Source organism: Equus asinus, chromosome 2, assembly GCF_041296235.1.
Source record: "Equus asinus isolate D_3611 breed Donkey chromosome 2, EquAss-T2T_v2, whole genome shotgun sequence".
NCBI lineage: Eukaryota > Metazoa > Chordata > Mammalia > Perissodactyla > Equidae > Equus > Equus asinus.
In genome coordinates, this window is record NC_091791.1 from 13,702,440 (window position 1) to 13,727,601 (window position 25,162).

At 40.7% G+C, this 25,162-nt stretch overlaps 1 protein-coding gene across 2 annotated transcripts in view; it reads left to right on the top strand.

Moving 5' to 3' along the window:
* Positions 1-2,154: 2,154 nt before the first annotated feature.
* The window catches only part of CACUL1 (CDK2 associated cullin domain 1), a 62,802-nt gene continuing 39,794 nt past the window's right edge, over positions 2,155-25,162 (top strand). Inside the window, exons 1-2 of one of the 2 annotated variants that reach the window (XM_044750000.2) lie at positions 2,155-2,987; positions 24,601-24,727. In XM_044750000.2, the coding sequence (XP_044605935.1) occupies positions 2,621-2,987; positions 24,601-24,727 (494 nt within the window). In that variant the 5' untranslated portion in view covers positions 2,155-2,620. The remainder of the gene's footprint in view (positions 2,988-24,600; positions 24,728-25,162) is intronic. The other variant, XM_044749992.2, reaches the window with a different exon arrangement.

Below are 25,162 nucleotides of genomic sequence, written 5' to 3' on the forward strand. Positions count from 1 at the left end.
GGTCGTGTTGACCAGTGTGTTGAGTAAAAACCCCGGGAGTAGGGCCTTACTAGGATGGATGTTATATTACTATCATACCAATTACTATCATACCAATCCCTTCAGTTCTAAATGTTTTCTAATTTCCATTATGACTTTCTGACCCATAAGTTGATTGGAAGAATAGAAATGTGGGCTTTACTAGATGTCTGTTGCTTATTGATTTCTAACTTGACTACATAATGGTCAGAGAATGTGGTTGCTATGATACCAATCTTTAGACATGTAGAGAGACTTGCTTTATGACCTAGTATGTGCAACTTTTGTAAACGTTTCACATATTCATGAAAGGGATGTACATCCTGCAGTTATTGAGTACAATGTTCTATATGTATTCATTAAATCAGGCTTAGTAATTGTATTATTCAAATTTTCTAGTCCCTTAAAGATGTTTTGGTCCCTTTGATCTGTGTATTAGTTTCCTGTGGCTGCTGTACCGAATTACCACAAACTTGGTGGCTTTAAATGACAGAAGTGTATTCTCTCCCAGTTCTGGACACTAGAAGTCTGAAATCAAGGCATTGGCAGGGGTGCGTTCTCTCTGGAGGCTCCATGGGAGGGAGAATCCACTTGCCTCATCCAGCTTTGGGTGGGTGTGGGCCCTGGGGTGGGAGTGTGGCTGGGTCACCCAATCTCTGCTTCTGTGCTCACACTGCCTGTTCCTCTTTTCTGTGTCTCCTCTTTTGTCTGTTTTCTCTTTTGTCTCAGATCTCTCTCTGCCTTTCTGTTATGAGGACACTTGCCACTGGTGGCCCACCTGGATAATCCAGGAAGCTCTCCTCATCTCAAGATCTTTAACTTGATTATCTCTGCAAAGAACCTGTTCCCAAATAAAGTAACATTCACAGGCTCCAGGCATTCAGACACAGACATATCTTTTTGGGGCCTGCTATTCAACCCACTGCAATCTATTAGAGAGATATGTGAAAATCACCTACTCTGATGGTAGATTTCTCTTCTTGTACTTCTGTTAACTTTTGCTTATCTTGTGACCATGTGGTTAGAAACACACTTATGGCTCTTCTATCTTTCTTGTGTATCCAATTTTTTATGTAGAGACCTCTATCTCCAGTCACACCCACCCACCTAAAAAGTCCATTGACGACAAACTGTCAGTTGTTGTTTGTCCGAAAAAGACTATAATTTGTCTTCCTTCTTCCATCCTTTCTTTTGCTGGGCATAGAATTCAAAGGTTACATTTTTTTTCCCCGTTAGCATTTCATTCAATTGTCTTTTATAAAAAATTTCTTTTTTTATATTTCCAAAACGTCTCAGGGCCAGAGAATTAGTATTGTTCTACGCCCAGAAATTAAAAACCTCTGCTGATTCAAAAAAATATATGCCATTATTAATATGACGGAGGATTGTCTCAAATGAAATCATTCTAAGTGACTGATAAAAATGTTTCATTAAGTATAGCGCAGAATATTTTGGGAAAATATATGTAGAGAAGCTGAAACAAACGTGGACACTGAAGTACATCAGAGACATCTCAGTGTCTGAAGAGATTCTTCACACTTCATTATCTGCTAGCTTAAATGTAATGAAGGGTTTTTCTAGAAAGCTTTATTGCTAGTAGCTAGAATGAGCTCCACAATAAACAATTATAATGTATATTCTCATATAATATACTGCTATTGCTACAATTTGAGAATGAAGAGGAATGAAAGAAATTAGTTACATAATCTTTCTTCTTTGCCTCGCAAGACTCTCACACATCATCTCCAATTTGTAATCAGTCTGTGAAATACTGCACGAAGCTTGGCACGTGTAAGTTTAACATCTCTGGCCTCAGAGTACGGAGGAGTTACGGAACTTTCAAGGGCTGCCCAGAGCGGTCCCACCCACTTATAACGTGCGGGCCGGGGCCTCTCGTGGCCCCCAAGCTCCGTCCTCAAGCAGAGGCCAGGGATGCGAGGCTCTCTGCGGTGCGAAAGGCGGGTAAACCCGGCGAGAGCAAGAAAAACACCATCGAAACGCGTGGTTTGAGCCACAGCGACCGCCAGCCCAGCTGTGGGTGCATCTTCAGACCTCCCGGCTCCCCGTCGTCCTGGTAACCAGACTGAGAACGCGCGTGCGCAGATAATTCTCTTATCACGTGAGGCCGGGCCAGGGGGCGGGGCCGAAGAATGCTCACCCGGACCCGTCGCCCCTCCCCTGTCAGTGCGGGGCCCGCCGAGGCTGGGCTAACCTGCCCAATTGCGTGGGGGCGCCTCGCAGCTCCCGCCCCTTCTCGCTTTGCTTTCTCGCGGCTGGTTCCTCGCACCACGTGCCCTCCTGGCCGCTCCCCGTGCTGCCCTTTCCAACTGCCTGTTGGAAGCTGCTGTAAAATGTCGTGAGGGGTGCTGCCGCTTTACGGCTGCCTCTCCCAGACTCCAGCCCGGGAGCGCCCACCGCCGTCAGCCGTGTCTCTGAGAGTCGGCCCAGTGGAGAGTGAGAGACCCGGCCTGCCGCTCTCTCCTTGCCGCGCCCGATCCGGCCCCCGGCGATGTGAGCTCGAGGAGGCTGCGGTGCCCCCCTGCCCGGGGTTGAGACGGGCGGCAGGTGCCTGTGAGGCGGGCGGGTGCTGGGGGCCTGCAGGATGGAGGAGAGCATGGAAGAGGAGGAGGGGGGCAGCTACGAGGCGATGATGGACGACCAGAACCACAACAACTGGGAGGCCGCCGTGGACGGCTTCCGGCAGCCCCCGCCCCCCCCGCTACCCCCCTCGTCGATCCCAGCCCCTGCCCGAGAGCCTCCGGGGGGCCAGCTGCTGGCGGTGCCCGCCGTCTCTGTGGACAGGAAAGGCCCCAAGGAGGGGCTCCCGATGGGGCCGCCGCCGCCGCCGGAGGCCAATGGGGTGATCATGATGTTGAAGAGCTGCGACGCGGCCGCCGCCGTGGCCAAGGCGGCCCCCGCCCCCGCCCCCAGCGCCACCATCAACATCAACACGTCCACCTCCAAGTTCTGTGAGTCCAGCCTTTCCCCGGCAGTCCCGGCTTTCCTTCTCCCCACCCGGACGCCGAGTCCACCCCTCTCGGCCAGCCCGCTTCCTTTGTTCCAGGCCCGGGTCTCTCCTCCCCTCCCCGCCTCTCCCCCCTCGTTCGGTGTCTGCGGCCAGCGCCGGGGCGGCCCTGGCTTCTTGTATTACCTGGCCGGGAGAAGCAGCCCGGGACGCGCGCAGCCCCAAGTTCTGCAAACGCGATCCTTATCGCAACCGGCTCGCTCTCAACTGTAGGAAGCTCTTTTCTTCTCCGTTCCCCCTTAAAGTTTCACTGTCAAACGTGAGGGGAGATTAAGGGTCCCTAAGTTTCGTCAGGGAGAGGCCTTCAGTCTTCCTTTTACAGCCAGAGAGAAAAGAAACCTGGCAACTTGTGCTCTTGTGCTTTTAGCCAGTCCGCGTTAAACAAGTCAGGAGTTAGAAAGTTAACCTACATCTACCCCTCGTTCTTTCTCTTCTCCGGTGTACATCTTCTGCATCCTGATAGGTAGGGGCATGTGTGAGTTGCTTCTTGAGTAACACCAATGCAGTGGGAGCTGCGACACCGTTTTAAAGCTATTAATGTATAAAATTACTTTTCAAAGCCCGCACTTGTAAGAATAAGCCATTCAGCATGTGTCCACATCCCAGATTCTGTTGAATATTGAACTTTCTGTTAGTGATCTGCCTTAACGCTCGATTGCAGGCAGAAAGATTTAAGACCATAGTCTGTTTTGTAATCGGAAACTGTCCCTGACCAGGATGTATGCTTCCATAGCTAGGGAAAAAAGTGCTTTTGCTCTGAGCGGTTTTTTTGGGGAGTGGTGGTGGTGACAGTTGACCATTACAGCCAGATTTTTCTCTCCTATTAATAACTGTAAGTTTTGAGTGGCATCTGCTGAACCAACTGGAGATTTCATTTCTGGTTACTAATTTTATCAAGCTGTACCAGTAATTGTCCAATTAGCTGTGCAGAGGAAATATCTGCCTTGATTCACATGTGTAGTCACAGCCTTACACTTTTTGTTTTTTATGGGAACAAGCACATAACCTTATTTGTTTGCCTTTGAGATAGTGCTTTAGTCAAAGACATTCATATGTAGGTATGGTTGGTAAGATTTGTATGTGATTTTTTTCCATATTATTCATACGTGAGAATAATGGTTATATCGTATAGTTTGTATGTTGAAGTTTATGTGGTGAAACCAGACCTTGGACAGAGTGGCAGGGTGACTTGTCTAATGCTGAAGGAAGCTTGCTTTAGTGTTTAAACAAAACTCTTTTGAAGAGTTCAAAAAAGATCATAAATTTAAAAGCAGAAATCAGTGAAATTAGGAACAAAAGGAAGATTTGCCAAAACAAAAGATTGTTCTTTGAAGATTAATAAGCTAGACAGACCTCTGATAAGATTGATCAAGAAAGAAAGATGCAAATAAAATACGTGAAAAATGGGAAATAACTACAAACATGAGATTTTAAAAAAGAATTTTATGAATTGCTATAGGTTAGTAAATTTGAAAGCCTAGATGAACTGTATAAATTCTTAGAAAACTACAAACTGATAGTTGGTATCAGAAGAAATAGATAGCTTGAACTGACTAATAGATATTTGATAAACTGAAAGGGTAGTTAAAGACCTCCCCTTTCAAAAACTGGACTGAGATAATCTAATGAGTTGCATCAAACTTTTAAATAACACTTAATTCCTTTTTACATGTTGTTCTGGGGAATACGGGGGAGGGGGGGAAAAGAGATGCTAAGCTCATTTTATGAGGTTGGTTAAATCTTTATTCTAAAACTAGATTAGGACAATATGGGAAAATTATAATCTGTCTCAGTTATTAACATAGATATGAAAATCCTACACAAAATACTAGCTCATCAAATCCAACAATGTGTTAAAAGACTCATGATCCAGAGAGTTTGTTTTAGGAATGTAAGTATGGTTCAACATCTGTTTATCTATTAATGTAATTTATCATTAATAGAGTAAAGGAGAAAAATCATGATTTTCTCGATACCATAAAATCAGTGAATAAGATCCAGCTACTACATATTATAAAAACTCTTTGCAAGCTTGGAGTACAAGATAAACTAGATAAAGGTCATTACCAAAAACCTATAGCAAATAGTAATACTTAATGGAGAAATTTTAGATACATTCACTTTAAGATCGGTAACAAGATAAAGATGCCCTCTATCATTGTTACTGTTTAACATGGTAAGAAAAGTCCTGGCTAACACTACAGAGGGAAAAAATAAGAAGTATAAGAATAGGAAGGGAAACAATAAAACTCATTATTTGCAGATAACATCACTTACCCAGAAGAACTGTTAGAATCTAGAGTGAAGCTATTAGAACTAGTCAGAGATTAGCAAGGTTACTGGAGTTAAGATCAACCTACAGAAACTAATAGCTTTTACTACACTAGCAGTAACCAAGTAGTAAAGGTAATCAAAAGCAAATACTGTATACGATAATAGCAACAAAACTATAAAGCCTCTGGGAATTAACACAAGACTACACAAGACCTTTAAGGGGAAAACTTTAGTAAGGAGTTAGAAGAGGGTCTTAATAAATGGGGAAACTTTCCATGCTTTAGGCATAAGATTACTGATTATAAGGATGTCAGTTTTGGGGGCCAGCCCCGTGGCACAGTGGTTAAGTTTGCACATTGTGCTTCAGTGGTCCGGGGTTCACTGGTTCAGATCCCGGGTGCAGACCTGTGCCCCGCTTGTCAAGCTGTGCTGTGGCAGGTGTCCCACATATAATGTAGAGGAAGATGGGCATGGTTGTTAGCTCAGGGCCAGTCTTCCTCAGCAAAACGGGGAGAATTGGTGGCAGATGTCAGCTCAGGGCTAATCTTCCTTAAAAAAAAAAAAAAAAAAGAATGTCAGTTTTGGGGTTGGCCTGGTGGCTGAGTCGTTAAGTTTGCATGCTCCACTTTGGCAGCCTGGGGTTTGCAGGTTTGGATCCTGGGTGCAGACCTACACACTGCTCACCAAGCCATGCTGTGGTGGCATCCCACATAGAAAATAGAGGAAGAGTGGCACAGATGTTAGCTTAGGGACAATCTTCCTCAACCACAAAAAAAAGCTTTCTCCATTTTTTTTTTTTTTTTTTGGAGGAAGATTAGCCCTCAGCTAACTACTGGCAGTCCTCCTCTTTTTGCTGAGGAGGCCTGGCTCTGAGCTAACATCCGTGCCCATCTTCCTCTAGTTTATACGTGGGACGCCTACCACAGCATGGCTGCCAAGCAGTGCCATGTCCGCACCCGGGATCCGAACCAGCGAACCCCGGGCCGCCGAGAAGCGGAACGTGCGAACTTAACCACTGCGCCACCGGGCCGGCCCCAAAGCTTTCTCCATTTTAATCTATAAATTCGATTAAACTGCGCATAAAATTCCACCTGCTTTGTCTGACAAACTCAGTAACCTAAATCTAAAATTTGTATGGTAGGCGGGATAAAGTTTCTGAATAGCTAAATCAAAGATTTGTTTTGGCGGTGGCTTGCGTTATCAGAAGTTAAGATACTGTTTCAGGGCTGTAGTAATAAAAACTAGGGTAAGTGCAAGTATAGAAATACAGACTGGGGGAACAGATTACAGAACAGAGACTTGCATGTATATGTTAAGGAACTTAAGACAGAGGTGGCATCATAAGTCAATGGAGAAAGGAGGCATGTGTTTATGAAGAGTCCCTCACTACATGGAGAAGAAACAAACCTAACACAGACAGGATGGATAGTGGATAAATTAAAGAGCTAAATGTGAAAGGAAAAATTAGAAAAGTAATGGAAGACTATGTTGAAGCTTTTTCCCTAGGGACAGGGAAGGCCTTCTTAAAGTTTCAAAAACTTACAAAGGTGAAAAAATAATGACACTGATTCTATAAAAATTAAAGATTTTCATTCAGTGAAAGACATGAAAGAATGAGAGAAGATATTTGCAGTGCCTAAAATTGACCAGGGATTAATATCTAGAGTAGAGAAGGAACTACATATCAATAAAAAGAAGGCAGCAGCTCCTGTGGAAAAATAGGCAGAGGGTATTAATAAGTAGTTTACAGAATAGAAAATCTTAAGCATAGAAGGAGATGTTTGAAATTATTAAATAATCAGAGACATGCAAATTAAGAGAGTAATGCAGTGTCTTCTTTTTCCATGTGTTAGGTTGGCAAAAAGTAGAAAGCTGGATGGTACCAGGTGTGGGTGGGGTATGGGGCTGTAGGATTCGCTGGTAGGACTAACAGTGTAGAGGACCTGTGAGGTGTTGAGATGCCTGGTCTCTGTGGACCAGATAGTGAAAGACAGCTGTAGTGATGAAGCCCTGAGCTGTGACGGTGAGGGTGTACTTCTGATCTGTAAGGTGAAAACAGCTTCTGATGGTCTGTTTTTGGAACAGATTGAAAAAAAAAAAAGCTTTTGTTACCTTACTGGGTGCGTACCAGATTCCAGGGACTGTTAATTTGTCCCAGAAGGAGACCATATCTGGAACAGCAACTACAATTGTAGTTGCCACTTGATGTGATTTACTGTATACTCTACAGTTATTTTCCAAGACCCAGCTCCTCCACTCTGGCCAAATAAGCTACTGAGATCGGAATGTCATAACAATCACAGTCCCTGTATCTTTTAAGTCTTTGAAGTTGGTACCATCCTCTGCAGTTTCCACCGGGATGCGCTGTTGTTTTGGTAGGAAAGGGCACATCTAAGGGATTTTACTTGACCCTTCCTACACTGATAGCCCTTACTCCATAGTTTAGGGAGCCTTTAACTGCATTCAGAAACTAGGGAAGTTACAGGGTGGGTCTGTGGATCCACTGAGCCTGCTATGAGACAGATTGAGGCCAAAACACCATTTATCAGTGTGACATCTACAGCTCCTGATCTGACTAGTTTACTACAGTGACGTTCTGTCAGGGTTTGTATTGGCTTAGAGCCAGCGTTGAGTAACCCCTAAAAAGCCTGAGTGATTCTGTTTCCCAAATGCACTGTCTCCTTGATGAATAGCTGCATGTTCTATTGGAAAAGGCTAGGAGGAAGACTTTAAGTATGCTCTTGATGCGATTTTGTAGGATCCTTCCTCAGTGAACCCATTTTCTCCTTTATTCCAGGAACTCTGTGTCTGTGAACAGGCTCAGTCTGGGTATTAGGTGAGGTGCCGTAACTCTCCATTGTGGCTACTTAAGTCAGGCCTCTGATATACTTAGAGTTTTTTGTTTTTGTTTTTTTTCTTTTTTCTTCCCATTATACAGATCAAGTAATACCTGAGTATACCGCCCATCTTTTTTTCCTAAAGACACCATGGTTAGCCACCACCAGAGATCCAAGCCATTCTGAGAGCCGTTTGGCCCTGCTGCCTATTATAATAACCATCCCCACTTTATGTCTGAGGAGTTAGTATTTCTACTTACCCTTTATCACTTTGGGAATCCCATTATCCCACTGAAATCAAGCAGCTGCTTTTAATGGTCAGTGTTGCCTGTCTTTAACCCAGAACTACAAAGGATAGCCACCTCAGCATTTTATAAGGATGTTGTATCCTTCACCAATATATTTATCAATTCCTTGGTGAAGGGTCTTCTCAGAGGACAGTTTAAGAGTGTGTATGTGAGTGGGCTGGATATGATAAAAATACTCTAACATGCGTGTCTTTATAAGTCTGGATTCATTCGTCTGCATACTAAGGAATTTTTGGCATCCTGACCTCCTCTCTCCTTCCTCCTCTTCCTCACTCAGTTCCCTTCCTGCTCTTTTTCCTCCTTGTCCATTTCCTTCTTTCTCCTACACTTTTTCTGTTTTCCCTCCTCCTCTGTTTATAGTCAATGAAGTGTACCCGTTTTAGCTATGTAGTTTGATGGGTTTTGACCCATGTAACTGTTTTATCTGGGAAATCCAGATAAAAGCAAGCTAAAAGCTAGCCCATTGTTGTTATTACTGGATGCTGGCAGAAGCCAGGAGACTCCTGGGTCAGAGGAAGAAATATGTTATTCATGACACAGCAAATAGCATGAGAATCGGCATATTTGCATAGGTTTCCTTTCCCCTCAAGTCCCCCAGAGGTGACACCATATGGCCAAGATGGATGCTCCCTCAATGGGTTTGTGTTGCAGCTGAAGAATATTGAACTTGAGGAATTCACTGCTTTTATAGAAAGCAGTAAGCAAGCCTGCTCTTTTGTCCAGAGGAAGATAATACCTCACCTTTCAAGGTTGTCAACTGTAGAATGGCCCAGGTTCAAGAGTAATTGGTCTGGGCCTTGCAGTCTTTGCTCACTCAGCATGACATGTAGGAGTGCAAGAGGCCGGTGGAGGACTGTCTCTCTGATGGTAATCACTACAACAATCAACAGATAGAAATTTCCATCACTAAAATACTTCTTATGCTTCTTTGCAGTCAGTATCCCTGCCCCTAGCCCCAGGCATCCACCGATCTGCTTTTTGTCGCTAGGTTTTCCTATAAATGGCATCATACAATCTGTATAATTTCCTGCTTGGCTTTTTTCCTTCACCCTGTTTTTGAGATTTATGCATATTCTTGTATGTATCAGTTATTTTTATGGCTGAGTACTATTCTTTTTTGGGATATACTACAAATTGTTTACCTCTTCTTCTGTTGGTGATCATTTGGATTGTCTCCACTTTGAGTTATGAATAAAACTACTATAAACAATCATGTGGAAGGTTTTGTGTGGACATAGGTTTTCATATAAATATCTACAAGTTTAATTGTTTGGTTATATATTAGTTGTATGTTTACCTTTATGAGAACCTGCTAAGCGGTTTTCCAAAGTGATGGTAGCATTGTACATTCCCATCAGCAAGGTGTGAGAGTTCCAGTTGCTCTGCATACTTATTGATACTTGTACTGGCCAGACTTCACCTTCTTAGTATTGTCAGTCTTTTAAATTTTAGGCTTTGTAGGGTGAATAGTGATATCTCATTTTGGTTTTATTTTGCATATCCTTTTTACATGTGCTGTTGACTTTTTCATGTGCTTATTGGCCTTTCATATAATTTTGTTTGTGAGAATCTCTTCAGGGTTTTCCTTGGATTGTTTGTCTCACTGTGTTTAAGAATTTGTCATCAATTTTGTATGCATATTTTTTCAGATATGTATTGTGAATGTTTTCTCTGTGGCTTTTTATTCTTAACAGTGTCTTATGAGTTGCAGAAGTTTTAAATTTTGACTAGGTTTGATTTGTCAATTTTTCTTCTATGGCTTGTGCTTTTTGTATCCTAAGAAATATTGCTTACCCCAAAATCAAAAAGATTTTTTTCCTTCTATTTTCTTCTAGAAATTTTATGGTTTTAGCTTTTATGTATAGATCTGTTGATATCTGTGTGTAGTTAAGGATTGAAGTTCATTTTTTTCCACATGGATGTCCAGTTGTTTTAGCACCAATTGTTGAAAAGATTATCCTTTCCTCACTGAGTTACTTTGGTAACTTTGTTGAAAAATAACTGACCATATATGTATGGGTCTAAATTCTCTGGTGTATCATATTTAGGATTGTTATATCTGCTTGATGAATTGGCTGTTTTATCATTATGGAATGTCTATCTTTTATCCTTGGTAATATTCTTTACTCTGAAGACTGCTTTTTCTGATAGCCATTGCAGTTTTTTCAGGGTTATTGTTTACACAATATATCTTTTCCTGTCATTTTATTTTTAACCTCTGTATTTAAGTGCATTTCTTGTATGCAGCATATAGTTGCGTCTTGCTTTTTTTAATCTAGTCTGATAACTTCTGCCTTTTAATTAGAGTATTTAGACCATTTATGTTTAATGTCATTAGTAATATGGTAGGGTTTAAATCTATCATTTTCCTGTTTGTTTTCTCTTTGTCCCCTCTGTTCTTTTTTTTAATTTCCTTTTTTCCCCATCTTCTTTTTGGTTATTTGTTATGATTCAGTTTTGTCTCCAGTTTGGCTTATTAGCAGTCTTTTTCTTTTTTTTCATTTTTTTTTTAGTGCTTACTCTAGGATTTACAATGTGAAAATTTAACTTATCACAGTCTATCTTCAAATAGTAAACTGCTTCATGTATAGTGTAACCATCAGTTTACTTCCATTTCTTCCCTTCTCTCCTTTATGCTATTGTTGCCATACATTATCATAATTTTACTTCAACATGTCATAACCCCCACAAATAGTTATTAATTTTGCTTAAGACAGTCATTTATCCTTTAAAAAAAATTTGAGATGAAATTCATGTAACATAAAATTCACCATTTTAAAGTGAATCATTCAGTGGCATTTAATACATTGGGCAACCACCCCTCTGTCTAGTTCCAAAACATTTTTTTTTTTTTTAAATTCACCTTGAGCTAACATCTGTTGCCAATCTTCCTCTTTTTTCTTCTCCTTTTCCCCAAAGCCCCAGTGTATGGTTGTCCATACGATAGTTGTAGGTCATTCTAGTTCTTCTGTGTGAGATGTGGCCACAGCACGGCTGTTGACAGATGAGTGTTACAGTTCTGTGCCTGGGAACCAAACCCGGGCTGCTGAAGTGAAGTGTGCCCAACTTTAACCACTACACCATCAGGGCTGGCTCGCCAAAACATTTTTTATCACCCCAAAATAATAGCTGGTACCTATTAAGCAGTTACTCCCCGTTCCTTCCTCCCCCCAGCCTCTGGGATCCACCAGTCTGTTTTCTTTCTCTGTGGGTCGTCTTATTATGGATGTTTCAGATGAATGGAATCATATATGAAATTTGTCTTAAATAATCAAAAAGTGGAAAATAAGTCTTTTTTATTTCCCAGGTAGTATTTGTCTCACTCTTCATTCCTTTGTTTGGATCCATGTTTCCACCTCTTATTTTTCTCCTACCATAAGAACTTCTTTTAACATTTCTTACAGTGCGGTTTATTTTGGCCTTCATTTATTCAGCTTTTGTTTGTCTGCAAAAGTGTTTTACCTTCATCTTCTAAGGATATTTTTGCTGGATACAGAATTCTAGATTGACAAATTTTTTTTGTTTTCTGTTTTTCCTTTCAAAACTTTAAAGATATCTTTCCATTATCTTTGGCCTGCATTGTTTCTTACATGAAGTATTGATATTCTTATCTTTGTTCCTCTCTATGTAATGTTTCCTTTTTTCTGGCTGCTATTAAGGTTTTCACTTTTAGTTTTCAGCAGTTTGATTGTGGTGATCCTTGGGGTAGGGTTTTCTTTATGTTTATTTTTAGTGTTCGTTGATCTTTTTGGATTGTGGGGTTTTAGAACTTGTCAAACTTGGGACATTATCAATCTTCTGTATGTTTTTTCGGAATTACTTCTCCTCTGGGTACACATTAGACCATTTGTTATTGTACCCTAAATCACTGAGGCTCTGTTCATTATCGTTTCTGACTCCCTTACCTCCCTTCAGGTCAGATAGTTTCTATTGCTATATCTTCTTTGGTGTCTAATCTACTGTTAATCCTGCTCTTATCAGCAGGAGTTACAGCTGTTTTTAATGTAGGCTGTCATTGAGTCCAGGTTTTAGTCAGTTAACTGAGCAAACTCTTATACCCATATTTAGCTTCTTGAGGAAGTGCAGTGAATAAAGAATCTTTAGTAAGTATGTTCCTTTTGATAACTTAAGTCTTATCTAAAGTTATGTTTCTTTCTTACTCAGTATCCCCGGAATCTGATCCCACATGTATTCTTTAGGTGTCTGTCCATATAAGATGTTCAAGTCTTTGGAAGTCTTAAAGTCCTCCCAAAGTCTGTAGATCTTTTGGAATGTAAGCTGGCTTCTGTTCATTTAGCGTTAGTACTTGTTCCCTTGGGAAATCTGATTTAGTTGGAGGATTAGAAGCAGTGAGGGCTGTCTGGAGGTGAGGCATAAGGAGAATCTGCATTCCCTTGCAAGGTTTCAGGTAATATCACGGCAGGGTCTTCAGTCATGTGAAGATTAGTCATGTAAAGGTTAGTTGGAGAGGAGGGGTGCCTCTTAGGCAGGGAAGGCTCAGTGTGTTGTGCAAGGTCAGAGTCCTCGGGTTGATCAGACTCCACTAAACTGGCCCCATTTCTGGTTTCAGGGTCCTCCTCTTTCACAGTTAGTGTCCTAACTTTTACTTAAGAGATCTCTCTAGGGTTTGAATTATTTTTATATGGTAATTCTGTAATTTGCAGGATCATTCTGTTTCTGATTTTTGGCTATATTAACCCTGTGCCTGGAAGAATTAAGAGATTCTTTTATGGAAGTCATAGATGCTCTTTGGCTTTGTCTTCATTGAGCTAATCATTTTCTTAAAACTTTTACCTGTCATCAGAATCAGACAACCCACTCCACAGTCTATTTCTCATTAACTGCCAAAGCAGCCTGCCATGTTGTTTTCTTCAAGAACAACTTTATTCCAGGTGTCTACAAGTAATAATAAGTAACTTTGTGCTGCTACATGGCATATATTATTAGTATTATGCTATCTAATGGTGGTAATGTCATCATTGCCTTTAAATCCAACTAGATCGTAAAACCAAAGCCAGCTTCCTAGCTTTTGAGGGTCTGTGTCCTGTAACTACTCTGGTACCAAAGACTTTTATCAGTCACAGTTCAGTGCAAGAAACCGCTCTAGGTATTCAAAGTGAGAAGAGATTTAATACTGAAAGTTAGGTCTTTTTAAAATTGTTGGAAAGGTTAGAGGTAGTGGGAGTCAGTGAGGCTGCTGCTGCCGCCGTTCTTACGTCGTCACAACTGCCTCCCTCATCCCTGAAGTTGGTGACCACACACTGGAACTTGGAGTTTGGCTGCCACAAACTCTCGCGTCTCTAACCTTACTGCCACAACCACCAGCAGCAATATGTCCTTTGCCTCACCTTGGCCTTCCAGATCTCAGTCAAATCTATCTCATTGGTGGAATCTAATCTGGGAAGTGTAATTATTTAGTTCAACTTTCCATTCTACATTAGTCAGCTTTCTATCATAGTAGCCCCCAAGTCTCAGGAACTTCAGGAACAACCAGGTTTATTTCTTGCTCGTGTTATGTTAGCGGCTGACAGTTGGATGTGGCTCTTAAAATGTTGTCTCATTCTGAAGACAGAGAATGAGACACAAGCTCTTTTCTAGGTCCTGTCACTCTTGGCAGAGGCACAGAGAAGAGAGTGGACAGAAACACAAAATGGCTTTTAAAGGTTCTGCTCAGGTGTAGCATGTGTCACATCTGCTCATATTCCAGATTTATTACACAGTAGAATGGTTCCCTGTCTGCGTGTGTTGGGATGGGGGCAGGTGGGACTGTGGTGTGAGGATAAAAGGCAGTGAATGGGTGGACGGAGGGAGGGAGGGATCTTCTATTGACTGATGATACTGTGCCGTGATCTTAGGAGAATTATTAACCCAGTGCACCAAACGGTTCTCTCCTCCAGATGAACAAAGGCTTCTAGTGTTTTAAATTGAACTCAGTGAAATTATTTTTTAAATTATTCCAAAGTGTGTTAAAATTGACTTTTGAATTGAGTGAAAATGTTAACTGATTTTAGTAAATCATAAATAAAGTTGCCCTTTACTTGATCAGATCCTATCTGCCAGTTTCCAGATTGGTTGGTTGTTTTACAAGTGGATCAGGTAATGTATTCAGGTCTTAAAATATGCACTTTTTGTAGCATCTGTGGTGGTATTTGGTATCTTCTTGCCTTCTAGCTTAGTGGAGTTGTGCTATAGCAAGCATCACTATGATATTGATTGATTGTCCAAATTCTAAGATCTCATTGGGGACATTGTCTTGCTGTCTTTTGACATGTATTGCACCAAGTGACATTGATGAAACTGTAAGAGAAAACCATTGTAATATTTATTCCAGTTCCAAATTCCTAAAGAAAGTGAATGCTGTTTACTTCCTCTTTAAACTGTAACTCTGTAAGGGATAGACCATATGTAATCACTCTGTAAACTGTTAAATAGTATATAAAACAGTTATTGTTGATATCCTTTTGTAATGTGTTGGCAGCGCAAACTGCCCTTCCATTCTTCTTCCTACTTTTGTTGTCATTTGGCTGTTAGCCTCTATAGAGTTATAGATCTGTAATTTGTAGTTGCAGGTGTGCTGACTAGACCGGGAATGGCATTTTATTCAACAATTATTTATTTAGTGTCTTCTGTTTACCAAGATAATATTTTAGCCTCTGGTGGTGAATGAGACAGAGTTTAGTGTGGGAGATGGTGGACAGATCATTATTATACATTATGGTAAAATGCTGTAGTAGAGTTATCTATGTACGTGGTAGCATAGAGGAAAAAAATAATCTTTGTGAAAATGAATATAACTTTGTCAGCAGGATTGAGGAGGCAGGGTTGGGCTGGAAGAGACCTCCTTTGCAGAGGGGGCAACTTGAGCTGAAGATCCAGAGTTGAAATTACTGTTGGAACATAGGGTGTGAGGAGGAAGTGGCACAAATTAAACCTAGATAGAAAGAAAGGTCTAGATATGAGGTGCGTGCGTATTAGATGTAGGATTTTCTTCTGTAGGAGTAGGAGCCACTGAGGATATTAAGGGGCTCAACTTAGTAAAATTTGTCTTAGTGTGTTCAGGTTAGAAGAGAGAGAATGGAGGCTTAGAGACTACTTGGGGGGTTGTAACTACTGTAGTCTAGACAAGAGATGATGGCCTGAACAAATAAAGCATCGGAGGAGAGATTGCTTCAGATTTTGGAAATATTTGGGGACTAGGTACAAAATTTGGGAGTGAAGGAGGAAGAATATGGATATGGGAGGAGTATAGGTAGGTGCCTCTATGTCTGCACATGTGTGCGTCTGTCTCTTTTTTAAGGTGTCTCTGGAACATTCAGGTAAAGAGGTTCAGTAGGCGGTACACTCTGAGCTTTCTCATTCCCTGTGCCTTAGAATATTGGAAATACTGCAACAAAAATTTAATTTCACTAGGTTTGTTTTTCCCTTTCTGAGGATTTGAGATTCACCAAACTCTTTGGCCTTAAAACAAAACAACACAAAACTTTGCTCTTACTAAAATACAGGTTTATAATTTGAGAATTCAAACTGTGAAGACACATAATGAAAATCAGTGGTTCCCTCCCCTGCCCCTTCTTATGCCGAGACCTGTGACCCAGAGTCAGTCACTTTTAATTCTCCTAGCTGTTTCTGCTGGTAGTTATCCATACGTCTTAATGAGTTAATATTGTTATTCCTTAATTTATCACTTTTATATTATCTGTTGGCTTCCTGTTATTAATATGAGGTTTAGTTCTCTGCTACCGCTACACACCTTACCTCTTCAGTTCTTTTAATACCACAACTTTTGGTTCAATTAATAAGCCATGTTTATGTTATAACTATGTAAATATTCACTGAAGGACCAGGAGTGTCTCAGATTTCTTTTGCATAGAACTTTGTTATTAGTTGTCCTGTTTATACTTGTATAACTTTTGTTAAACTTATTTTTAAAACGTCAGTGGCTTCATCAGATCTGCCATATACCCCTCACTGGTGTTTTTGAAATGCTCAATTAATTAGTATTTTCTTTTTGTCTGCTTATGAAGCTGTTAGACTTCTTGTTCCTATTTATTCTTTAGGGCCACTGCATGGTTGCCACTCAGGGACTTCTCAGATAGTTGGAATGATTGTGGCTTGGTGTCTTCCCCTTATTGGTTTAGTCGTGAGTGTGTGTGTGGAACAGATCTTCTAGTAGCCTCCTGAGAAAATGTGTGTGGATAGTAGTTTCACGCCTTGCATATATAAAAATGCTTCTTTAACACTTGATTGACAGTTTGATTGAATATAGAATTCTTAACTGAAAATTTTTCTTAAGTTTTAAAAGTGTTGCTTCATTGACTGTAAGCTTGCAATAGAGAATTCAGGTGCCATTTTAATTCTTGTTCTTTCACATGTAGCCTTTTTTCCCCGGAGGAAATTTCTGGGATATTTTCTTATATTTTTGTGTCAGTATTTTTCTCCCTTTACATTTTGTCTATTCTCTCTTTTCTCTGGAATTATTGGTAGTCAAATGTTGAATTTCCTGTTTTGATCTTCTAAGTCTTAACTATGTTTTGCTATTTTCTTTTTCTCTTAATGTTCTGAGAGAGTTCCTTGGTATTTTCTTCATTCTTCTATTGGATTTTTAACAATGGCTATATTTCTAATTTTGAGAGCATGTGGATTGCTGTTTTTCATCACAATGTTTTTAATTTTTATCTTACATCTCTGGGGATAGTAATTATAGGGTTTTTTTTTTGAAGTTTTCTTCTATCCTCTTATCTTTGTTTTTATCTTTTCAGTTTCTTTTTGTTTTGATCTATCATGTCTGAGACTTTGCATATCTTGGTGATCCTTAGCTGTCTATTCATATTCAAAAGTGAAAAAGGCTGATTGGTAGTTCTGTGTTTACAAGGGGCCTGGCCAGGTTTCACTGTTGCCTTTCACTTCAGGCTAACTGGATGCAGAGTGGCTATTTTGTTGGAGAACTGCCAAATATTAGTTTCGTGGATGACTTTTCTCTGGTCAGAATGGTGGGGGTGGGTAGGTGGAGCGGGAAGTAAACTGCATTTCTCCTGCCTGATGACGTTCTAGAATTAAAGAGAAGGAAGCAGGTTAGATGTTTGAGCATTTCTTATGTTCATTTTTGACTGTTATTTTGTCCACCAGCTCTCTGCTTCTCTCTCTCTCACACACACACACGCACACACGTCTGTGTCTCAGAGACACAAGTTTTATCTTTCAGTTTCTGTGCAGAATAACCCTTGTCTTTTTCACTATTTAGTCTATAGGCCAGCATCCAGTCTTCACCCGCTACCCACTGACTTCTAACCCACTCTCGCTGTATCCTGTCCTTGTGCCCTGAACTTCTCAGGGTCCTGCAGGGCAAGATGAGCTCACTTATTGGTGTTTCCACCTCAGGACACATGGCCTTATGCTCCCACCTCAAAGTTACTTTCCTGGTCTTAATGCCATGGAGAGATCAACTTGAAATCTTGCAGGAAATCACAGAATTATAAAACTATGGTAGATCTGCAATTAGCATGGTTTACACCTGTGTAATCTCAATTGAGCAGATACTTTCTATTCGAATGTTGTGAGTTTTTGGATTAGTTGAGCCATAATGGATGTCTTGTTAGCTCTTGACCTTTTCATATATGTACTATCATAACATGTTCATTTTAGGAACTGTGTCACAGGCTCAAGTGTAATGTTGTAATTGTAGAATGACGTTGAACAGTAACTATTCTAAAGGAGTATAGATTTCAATCTTGCTGGTAGGCTGCTGCAGCTAATTTTCATTTTTTTAAGATAGTAGTGATGAGGGAAGTTTCCACTATTCTATTACATTTCCTCAAACTGAGAAAACGTTGGATTTCTAAGCAGTAAAACAACAATGAAATGTATTTTCTATACAAGTTTTACAGTGTTTTGGGGAAAGAATGTTATTTGAAGCAAGGCAAAGCAGGTTGTGTAGTTTCATATAGTTAATATGTTACAAGCCTTATCTGTACCAAAATGTTTTCTTTTTGTGGGGGAGAGGGTGGGGTGGGAAGCACAGAACTCTGAAAGAATGTGTTAATGAGAACCTATATAAAATAACAAGGGACTGGCCCCCTGGCTGAGTGGGTAAGTTCATGAGTTCCGCCTTGGTGGCCCAGGGTTCACTAGTTCGGATCCTGGGCGTGGACATGGCATTGCTCATCAGGCCATGCTGAGGTGGTGTCCCACACACACAACCAGAGGCGCTCACAACTAGAATATACAACTATGTACCGGGGGGGGCTTTGGGGAGAAGAAGAAGATAGAAAAAAAAAACATTGGCAACAGATGTTAGCTCAGGTGCCAAGTCTTTAAAAAAAAATAAGACATCAGTGTTTAGTTATTTGTTTAAATGAATGTCACCATGTTTACATGGATGTAAGATTATATTCACAGTAGACATTTTATATTGTCCGTAGTGTTTAAATTGAATTATGCAAACTACAAACAGTAAAACTTAGAAACTCTCCAAACAGACACCTAAAGCATGCAACTTTAAGAGGTTTTAGCCTACTTTATTTTTTATCTTTTGTTAAAAGATTGGAACCTGCGCTAACATCTGTTGTTGCCAATCTTTTTTTTTTTTCTTCTTCTTCTCCCCAAAGCCCCCCGGTACATAGTTGTATATTCTAGTTGTGAGCGCCTCTGGCTGTGCTATATGGGACACCACCTCAACATGACCTGATGAGCGGTGCCGTGTCTGTGTCCGGCATCTGAACTGGCGAAATCCTGGGCTGTCGAAGCGGAGTGTGGGAACTTAACCACTCAGCCCCAGGGCTGGCCCCAGCCTACTTTAGAAACAATTGCTTCATTAGGACTTAACATTACCTACCCTCTTCTGTTGACAAATCAAAATATACCTGAGTAGGTGGTGCAGGTGTTTTTTTTCCCTACTGAGGAAAAGGATATTTAACATATTTGGTAACTTATTTTACTATTTTTTTTTTAACTGGGCCGTTCTCTTAGGAGCAGCTAAGTATTACTGTCTCCTTTGTCAGTATCAAGTTACTTTCCTTTTGAGAGAAATGAATAACTGGAATTTTCTTAAAAATTACACTACCTTGTTCTGGTTCTCCTCTTCCACTCTGTTCCTTTTCTGTATTCCTAGAGGCTTCCCACCTTCCACAGGCTTTGATCTTGGTCTTCAGCTTCTCTCTATTACTGGAAAGATTTCAGTCATCCCCTTGTGCTGGAGGGAGCAGAATGTTCCACCAGGTGGTAGTGTTTTGGACCACACAGATGTCCTGGATTGTTACTGATAGATGGGCACACCGTGGCAACAAGAAGTCATAATTTTTATCTTAGATCACATACGCTAGCCAGAGTTAAATAGAAAACCCAGGGCCTTTTCTCCTAGTCCATTTTGTCAGATTATCCAATTGTAATTAATTATGGTTAATCTAAAAAGTCATTATTTTGAGACATAATTTAGCCTGTTAAATTTGGCTTAATCATTTATTTAATAATTGCTATCACTGTTTTTTTAAAGATTGGCACCTGAGCTAACATTTATTGCCAATCTTGTTTTTTTCCTTCATCTTCTCCCCAAAACCCCCCCCAGTACATAGTTGTAGATTCTAGTTGTGAGTGCCTCTGGTTGTGCTATGTGGGACGCCGCCTCACCACGGCCTGATGAGCAGTGTCGTGTCTGCACCCAGGATCCGAACTGTCGAAACCCTGGGCTGCCAAAGCAGAGCCCACAAACTGAACCACTCGGCCACGGGACCGGCCCTCTATCATTGTATTCTTCAGGAATCAATTCTAAATGAGGGTGGCTTTTTTGGTGGGGAGAAGGGATATGAAAGAGTGGAACATTAATGAGTCTTTGATATGCAAACAGTTCCTAGCTGCCCTTTAAAAATTTTTCTTTGCTACATTCACACCTTTGACTCTCCAATTCAAGTTGTTTAGAACAAACCGTATGTTAGCAATCGAAAACAGAGGAACACCTGTGACCCCTGGCTGTCCTAGCTGCTGATTCTCAAACTTGAGAAGGCATAGGAATCACCTGGAGGGCTTGGTGAACAGATTCCTGTATCATGGGGTGTGCAGCCCCGTCCACCCTGCCCATAGGGGTTTGAGTTTGTAACGCCTTCTTTAAACAGTAGTGTGTTATTTTCAAGCTGGAAAATCTAACCTAGATAAAATTTAGTAATTTAATGGTAATTTCATTTTTGTTTAGGTTCCATATAGTATATTTCTTTTGGTCAGTCTGAGCTTTTTTGTGGGCAGATTGAAAGCGATTGATTACATTTCTTTAACAAGAGGATCTAGTTTTAAAATTCAAGGCTGTACATACATACACACACTTACTTTGAGGGTATGTATGTCAAAGGTTATAAATAAACAAAACAAACAGCTAATATATATTTTTGTTTTGTTTTTAAATCAGGGATTAGGTTGAATTTAGCAAGGAAATAAATATCTTAGAGGTTCCTGGATTGTCATTTTAAATGTTGACTGCAGATTGGTATAAAAAACCTTCCTGATCTTTGGCTCAGAGTATATACCAACTAGTGCTCATTCTTCAGACTTCTTCTCGCTCTGCAGACGCTTGTCTGTGTTCTACTATTTTGCTGAGTCTGTTCAGGCTGCTTTAACAGAACACCGTAGACTGGGTGGCTTGTTTATGTCTCACAATTCTGGAGGCTGGGAAGTTCAAGATTAAGGTCCTGGCAGATTTGGAGTCTGGTGAGAGCCTGCCTCGTAGTTCATACAGGGCCGTCTTCTCACTGGGTCCTCACATGGCAGAAGGGGTGAGGGATCTCTCTGGAGGCACTAATCCCATTCATGAGGACTCCACTCATGAACTAATCACCTCCCAAAGGCTCCACCTCATAACACCATCACACTGGGGGTTAAATTTCAACATATGAATCTTGGGGTGGACACGAACATTCAGTCTGTAACAGCTATAATATACGGTCAACTGATTTGGCAAAATGTATGTGGAAATAGATAAAGCTTTTTTTTGGATGTGGAAATAGGCTTTAAGATTTTCTGCTGTGACTCATGCCCTTTTCATTTTGGTTTTAAAGTCTCTTTTCAAAGATGTTTAAAAGCAGAGCATTAAAAAAGAAAATACCCCGTGAAAGACACTGGAGAGGCACTAGAAATCCCTGCTTCTGTGGTGGGACTGCATTCTGTACTTAGAGCTGCAGGACTTTACATCGTAGGTTCTTTCTCCTCCTTCCTGTCTTTGACTTTGTGATTTGCTAACGTGTGAAGCCTGTGCTTGAGAAGTAGGAGTGCGCCCACCTGCAGCCATAGGGTGTAGTTTGTTGAACTGAGCACCAGGAGCCCATGAGATTGGTGTGTTAATTCTTGGCTTTTCTCATACTTGGAGTTTTCTTTCTGAGCATGTCACTTACTTTCTTTAAGAATCAGCTTTTGGTGTAGAGCCGGTGTATGATGTGGTTTAGGTGATACACTGTTAGGGGGATTCAGTAACCTAGACTCACATAGCAAGAAAATTATTTCTTTTTCCATTGTTTTCAAATTTTTTTTTTAATTCTTCTGAAAGCAGAAAGGTAGTATTTTGGAGCTGATGTGTAACACTTCTCAACGTCTGCCAGTCTCCCTTTTTCACAGGGAAGGAAAGCAAGCTTGAGGCTCAGAACCTTTAAAGGTGGTAGGACCTATCTAGAATTTAATAACATTGTATTTATTTCTATATTTCCTTCTGTTTAATGGCAAATGACACTGCTTTTCTATTTTTGATCATTTCGTTTTTTTGTTTTAAGCCCAAGTACTTTTAATTAAGCACACGGGGGTGATTCTGGGAAGCACCTGTGGGAGTGGAAATGTGAGACAGAGATGGTAAGGAAGCTAGTAAAGCGGTCACCACTGTGGTCACCTGGAGCATTATCCCAGTGGGCACTCTGGGAGACAGTGTAGCACATGTGCCTTAGCCTTATCTCAGCTGAGAAACCAGGGAGACACTGGGGTATCAGTGTTTACAGCGAATTCTCTGTAGTCGTTACCTGAAGGTGGCTCCTGGGGTTAATTCTCCAGAACTTCCAACCTGCTCCTCCTCTAGGCAGAGCAACTCTGGCAGCCAGACGCAACGCTGAGGCAAATAGTGGTAGGTCTTGACAGTGGCCTTTTTGGACAGAGTAAACTGTTCACGGAGCACGAACTTCCGCGCATGCTGAGCTTCTTCTGCATCCTCCTTGTCTTATTAAACAGCAACCCCAAACTTTGGCACTCAGGCCCAAAACTTTGGAGTCCTGCTTGACCGTGCTCGCACATCTTGCATCCAAACTATTAGCAAATCTTCTTGGCTCTACCTTAAAATATATTAAAAAATCTGACCCCTCCTCTTGACCTCAGTGCCACCACTTCATTTAATTGCCCATCATCTCATAGCTCCTAACTTAGTTTATTCCTAACACAGCTGCTAGAATGATCTATAGAAAAGTAAACTCAGATGATGTCACTTCTCTGCTCAAAACCCTCCAGAAGCCCCCGTCTTACTCAGAGTATAAGCCAAAGTCTTTACATGGCTCATAAGGCCTCCGGGACCTGGCTGCCTCCCGCCTTGTGTGTGTGTGTCTGTGTCGCACGTGCATGTACACTTCTTTTTGTTTTTAGCCTTGTATGTGGTCAAACATTTCTTTCTTCCCCATTCCCTTCAGTGCAGGTTATGTGATTCTTTTGTAACTTAGATTCATTTGTGGGAATCTCAGTTTGCATTTCTATCTTTACCACTATGTTCTGGTTGATTTTTTAATTTATTTTCATTCAGTAAGTTGACTTTTATGGTGTATAGTTCTGTTGGTTTTGACAACGCATGGCATCGTGTATCCACTCCCACAGTTCCATACAAAACAGTTCGTCCTAAAAATTCCCCCAGGCTCTCCCTTTGTAGACGGTCCTTCTCACGTTCCAGCCCCTGTCAGCCACTGATCTCTGTTCCTTCCTGTAGTTTTGCCTTTATTAGTGTCTTAGAAGTGAGAATCTTAAAATATATAGCCTCTTTGGTCTGATTTTTTCATTTAGCAGAATGCACTTAAGATTATTCCGTGTTGTGTAAACAGTAGTTCATTCCTTGTGTCCTTTAAATTTATTTAAATAAATTGTTCAGTATTTTCTTTAAAAGTGATTTGATTTAAAGAAAATCTTGAACAAAAATGATAGAGGTGATACATAGATATGAGAAACATGTCGAACCTGAATGACTAGGATTTGGAAATCAGTAATATGGTAGAAAGATGCTAGGTGAAGGCTTTGCTTCACTTGGTACTTCTGCTGGTAATTAGCCATGTACTCTTGGGGAAGTCAACCCTCTCTTCCCCATTTTCTGGTAAAATAAATGTAAAACTTCTGATCTAGTGGTTGTTAGCTCCTTTCATGGTTCATAAGAACCGGGGTATCTTAGGTGCTTCAGGTAGCTCTTTTTAACATTAGCATTTCCTTGTTGTGAAGCACCTGTCACCCCTGGAGTTCAAAGTTGTTAGGACCAGCTGTTATAAATTCTTTATTGACCCTATAGTGAAGAAATAAGAGCCAGCCTAGGAAGACAGAAGCTTTCCTCCAGGTCATGGGCATTTTTTTCTGTGGAGCTTGTCTATAGTGTAAGATAGTGAGAGCCTTAGAGCTACAGTGACCTCCAGGAGGTACTGATGGTGCCATAAATCTCTGTAAGTTTCTAGCAACCTCTTTTGTTAGTGTCGCTTGTGAACTTTAATCCCCATAGTGTTATCCTTAGGTAGGTTTCCCCAGCAGTGTCTGTAAAGATTGATTGTTGGAAGTCGTCGTTTCCCAGAACTTTATTGTGGTTCACGGGTAGGCCATCTTGGCTCGTCATTGAGGGTCAGTGCATGTTTGAGAACGCTCCACTGAAGGCTTACAGAAACCAGGAAGGGAAACCCGTGATATTTGCTCATTTTGTTTTTATTTTTAAAGATGGGCAGATTCATAGTAATTCCTTTCTAAATCATAATTAATGGCTGTTTAAAATTCCTGACCAGGTTGATTTTTAAAAATTGAAAATGGGATAGTGGTTGAGTTGTATTTGGTGATAGAGTGTCATTGTGAAATCTGAGAGTAAGTGAAAGGAATTTGAGTGCAAAATTGCTGTGATTTGTGTGTTTTATATGTGGCACATAGTAATATTAATTTTACTTTTTACTTTTAGTAATGAATGTTATAACTATTGAAGATTATAAGAGCACATACTGGCCAAAATTGGATGGTGCCATAGATCAGCTTTTAACCCAGAGTCCTGGTGACTATATCCCCATATCCTATGAACAGATATACAGGTAAGTCGAGATTTAATTTGCCTGAATTTGAGAGGGTAAATTGAGGTTCATAGCAACTTGAATTATGACATTATGTATGCATAGAATATACATAAGATGAGGTTCTGTAAGTTATTTATATGTTACACACTTGTGGGTGGGAGGTTTGATTTATACTTTTTGCTTCAAAATTGGTTTCCAAATGAAGATAGTGTTAACCCCATTCAATTAGACTTCCTCCTGCCATACATAATGCAGAAATTGTGGAGGTCAGTGAAAAGGCAAAAATATGTATTTTTAGTCTCACAGGAAGACCCTAGCTTAATCTCTGGATGTTTATTGACACAGTTCTGACTATCTTTGGTTGTTTTGTTTCCCAGCTCCTGGAAAATGGAAACAGCAAATTAGTGAGGAACTGGGTTGGGGTATGGGATCAGCCCAGTCACAAGAGGAAGA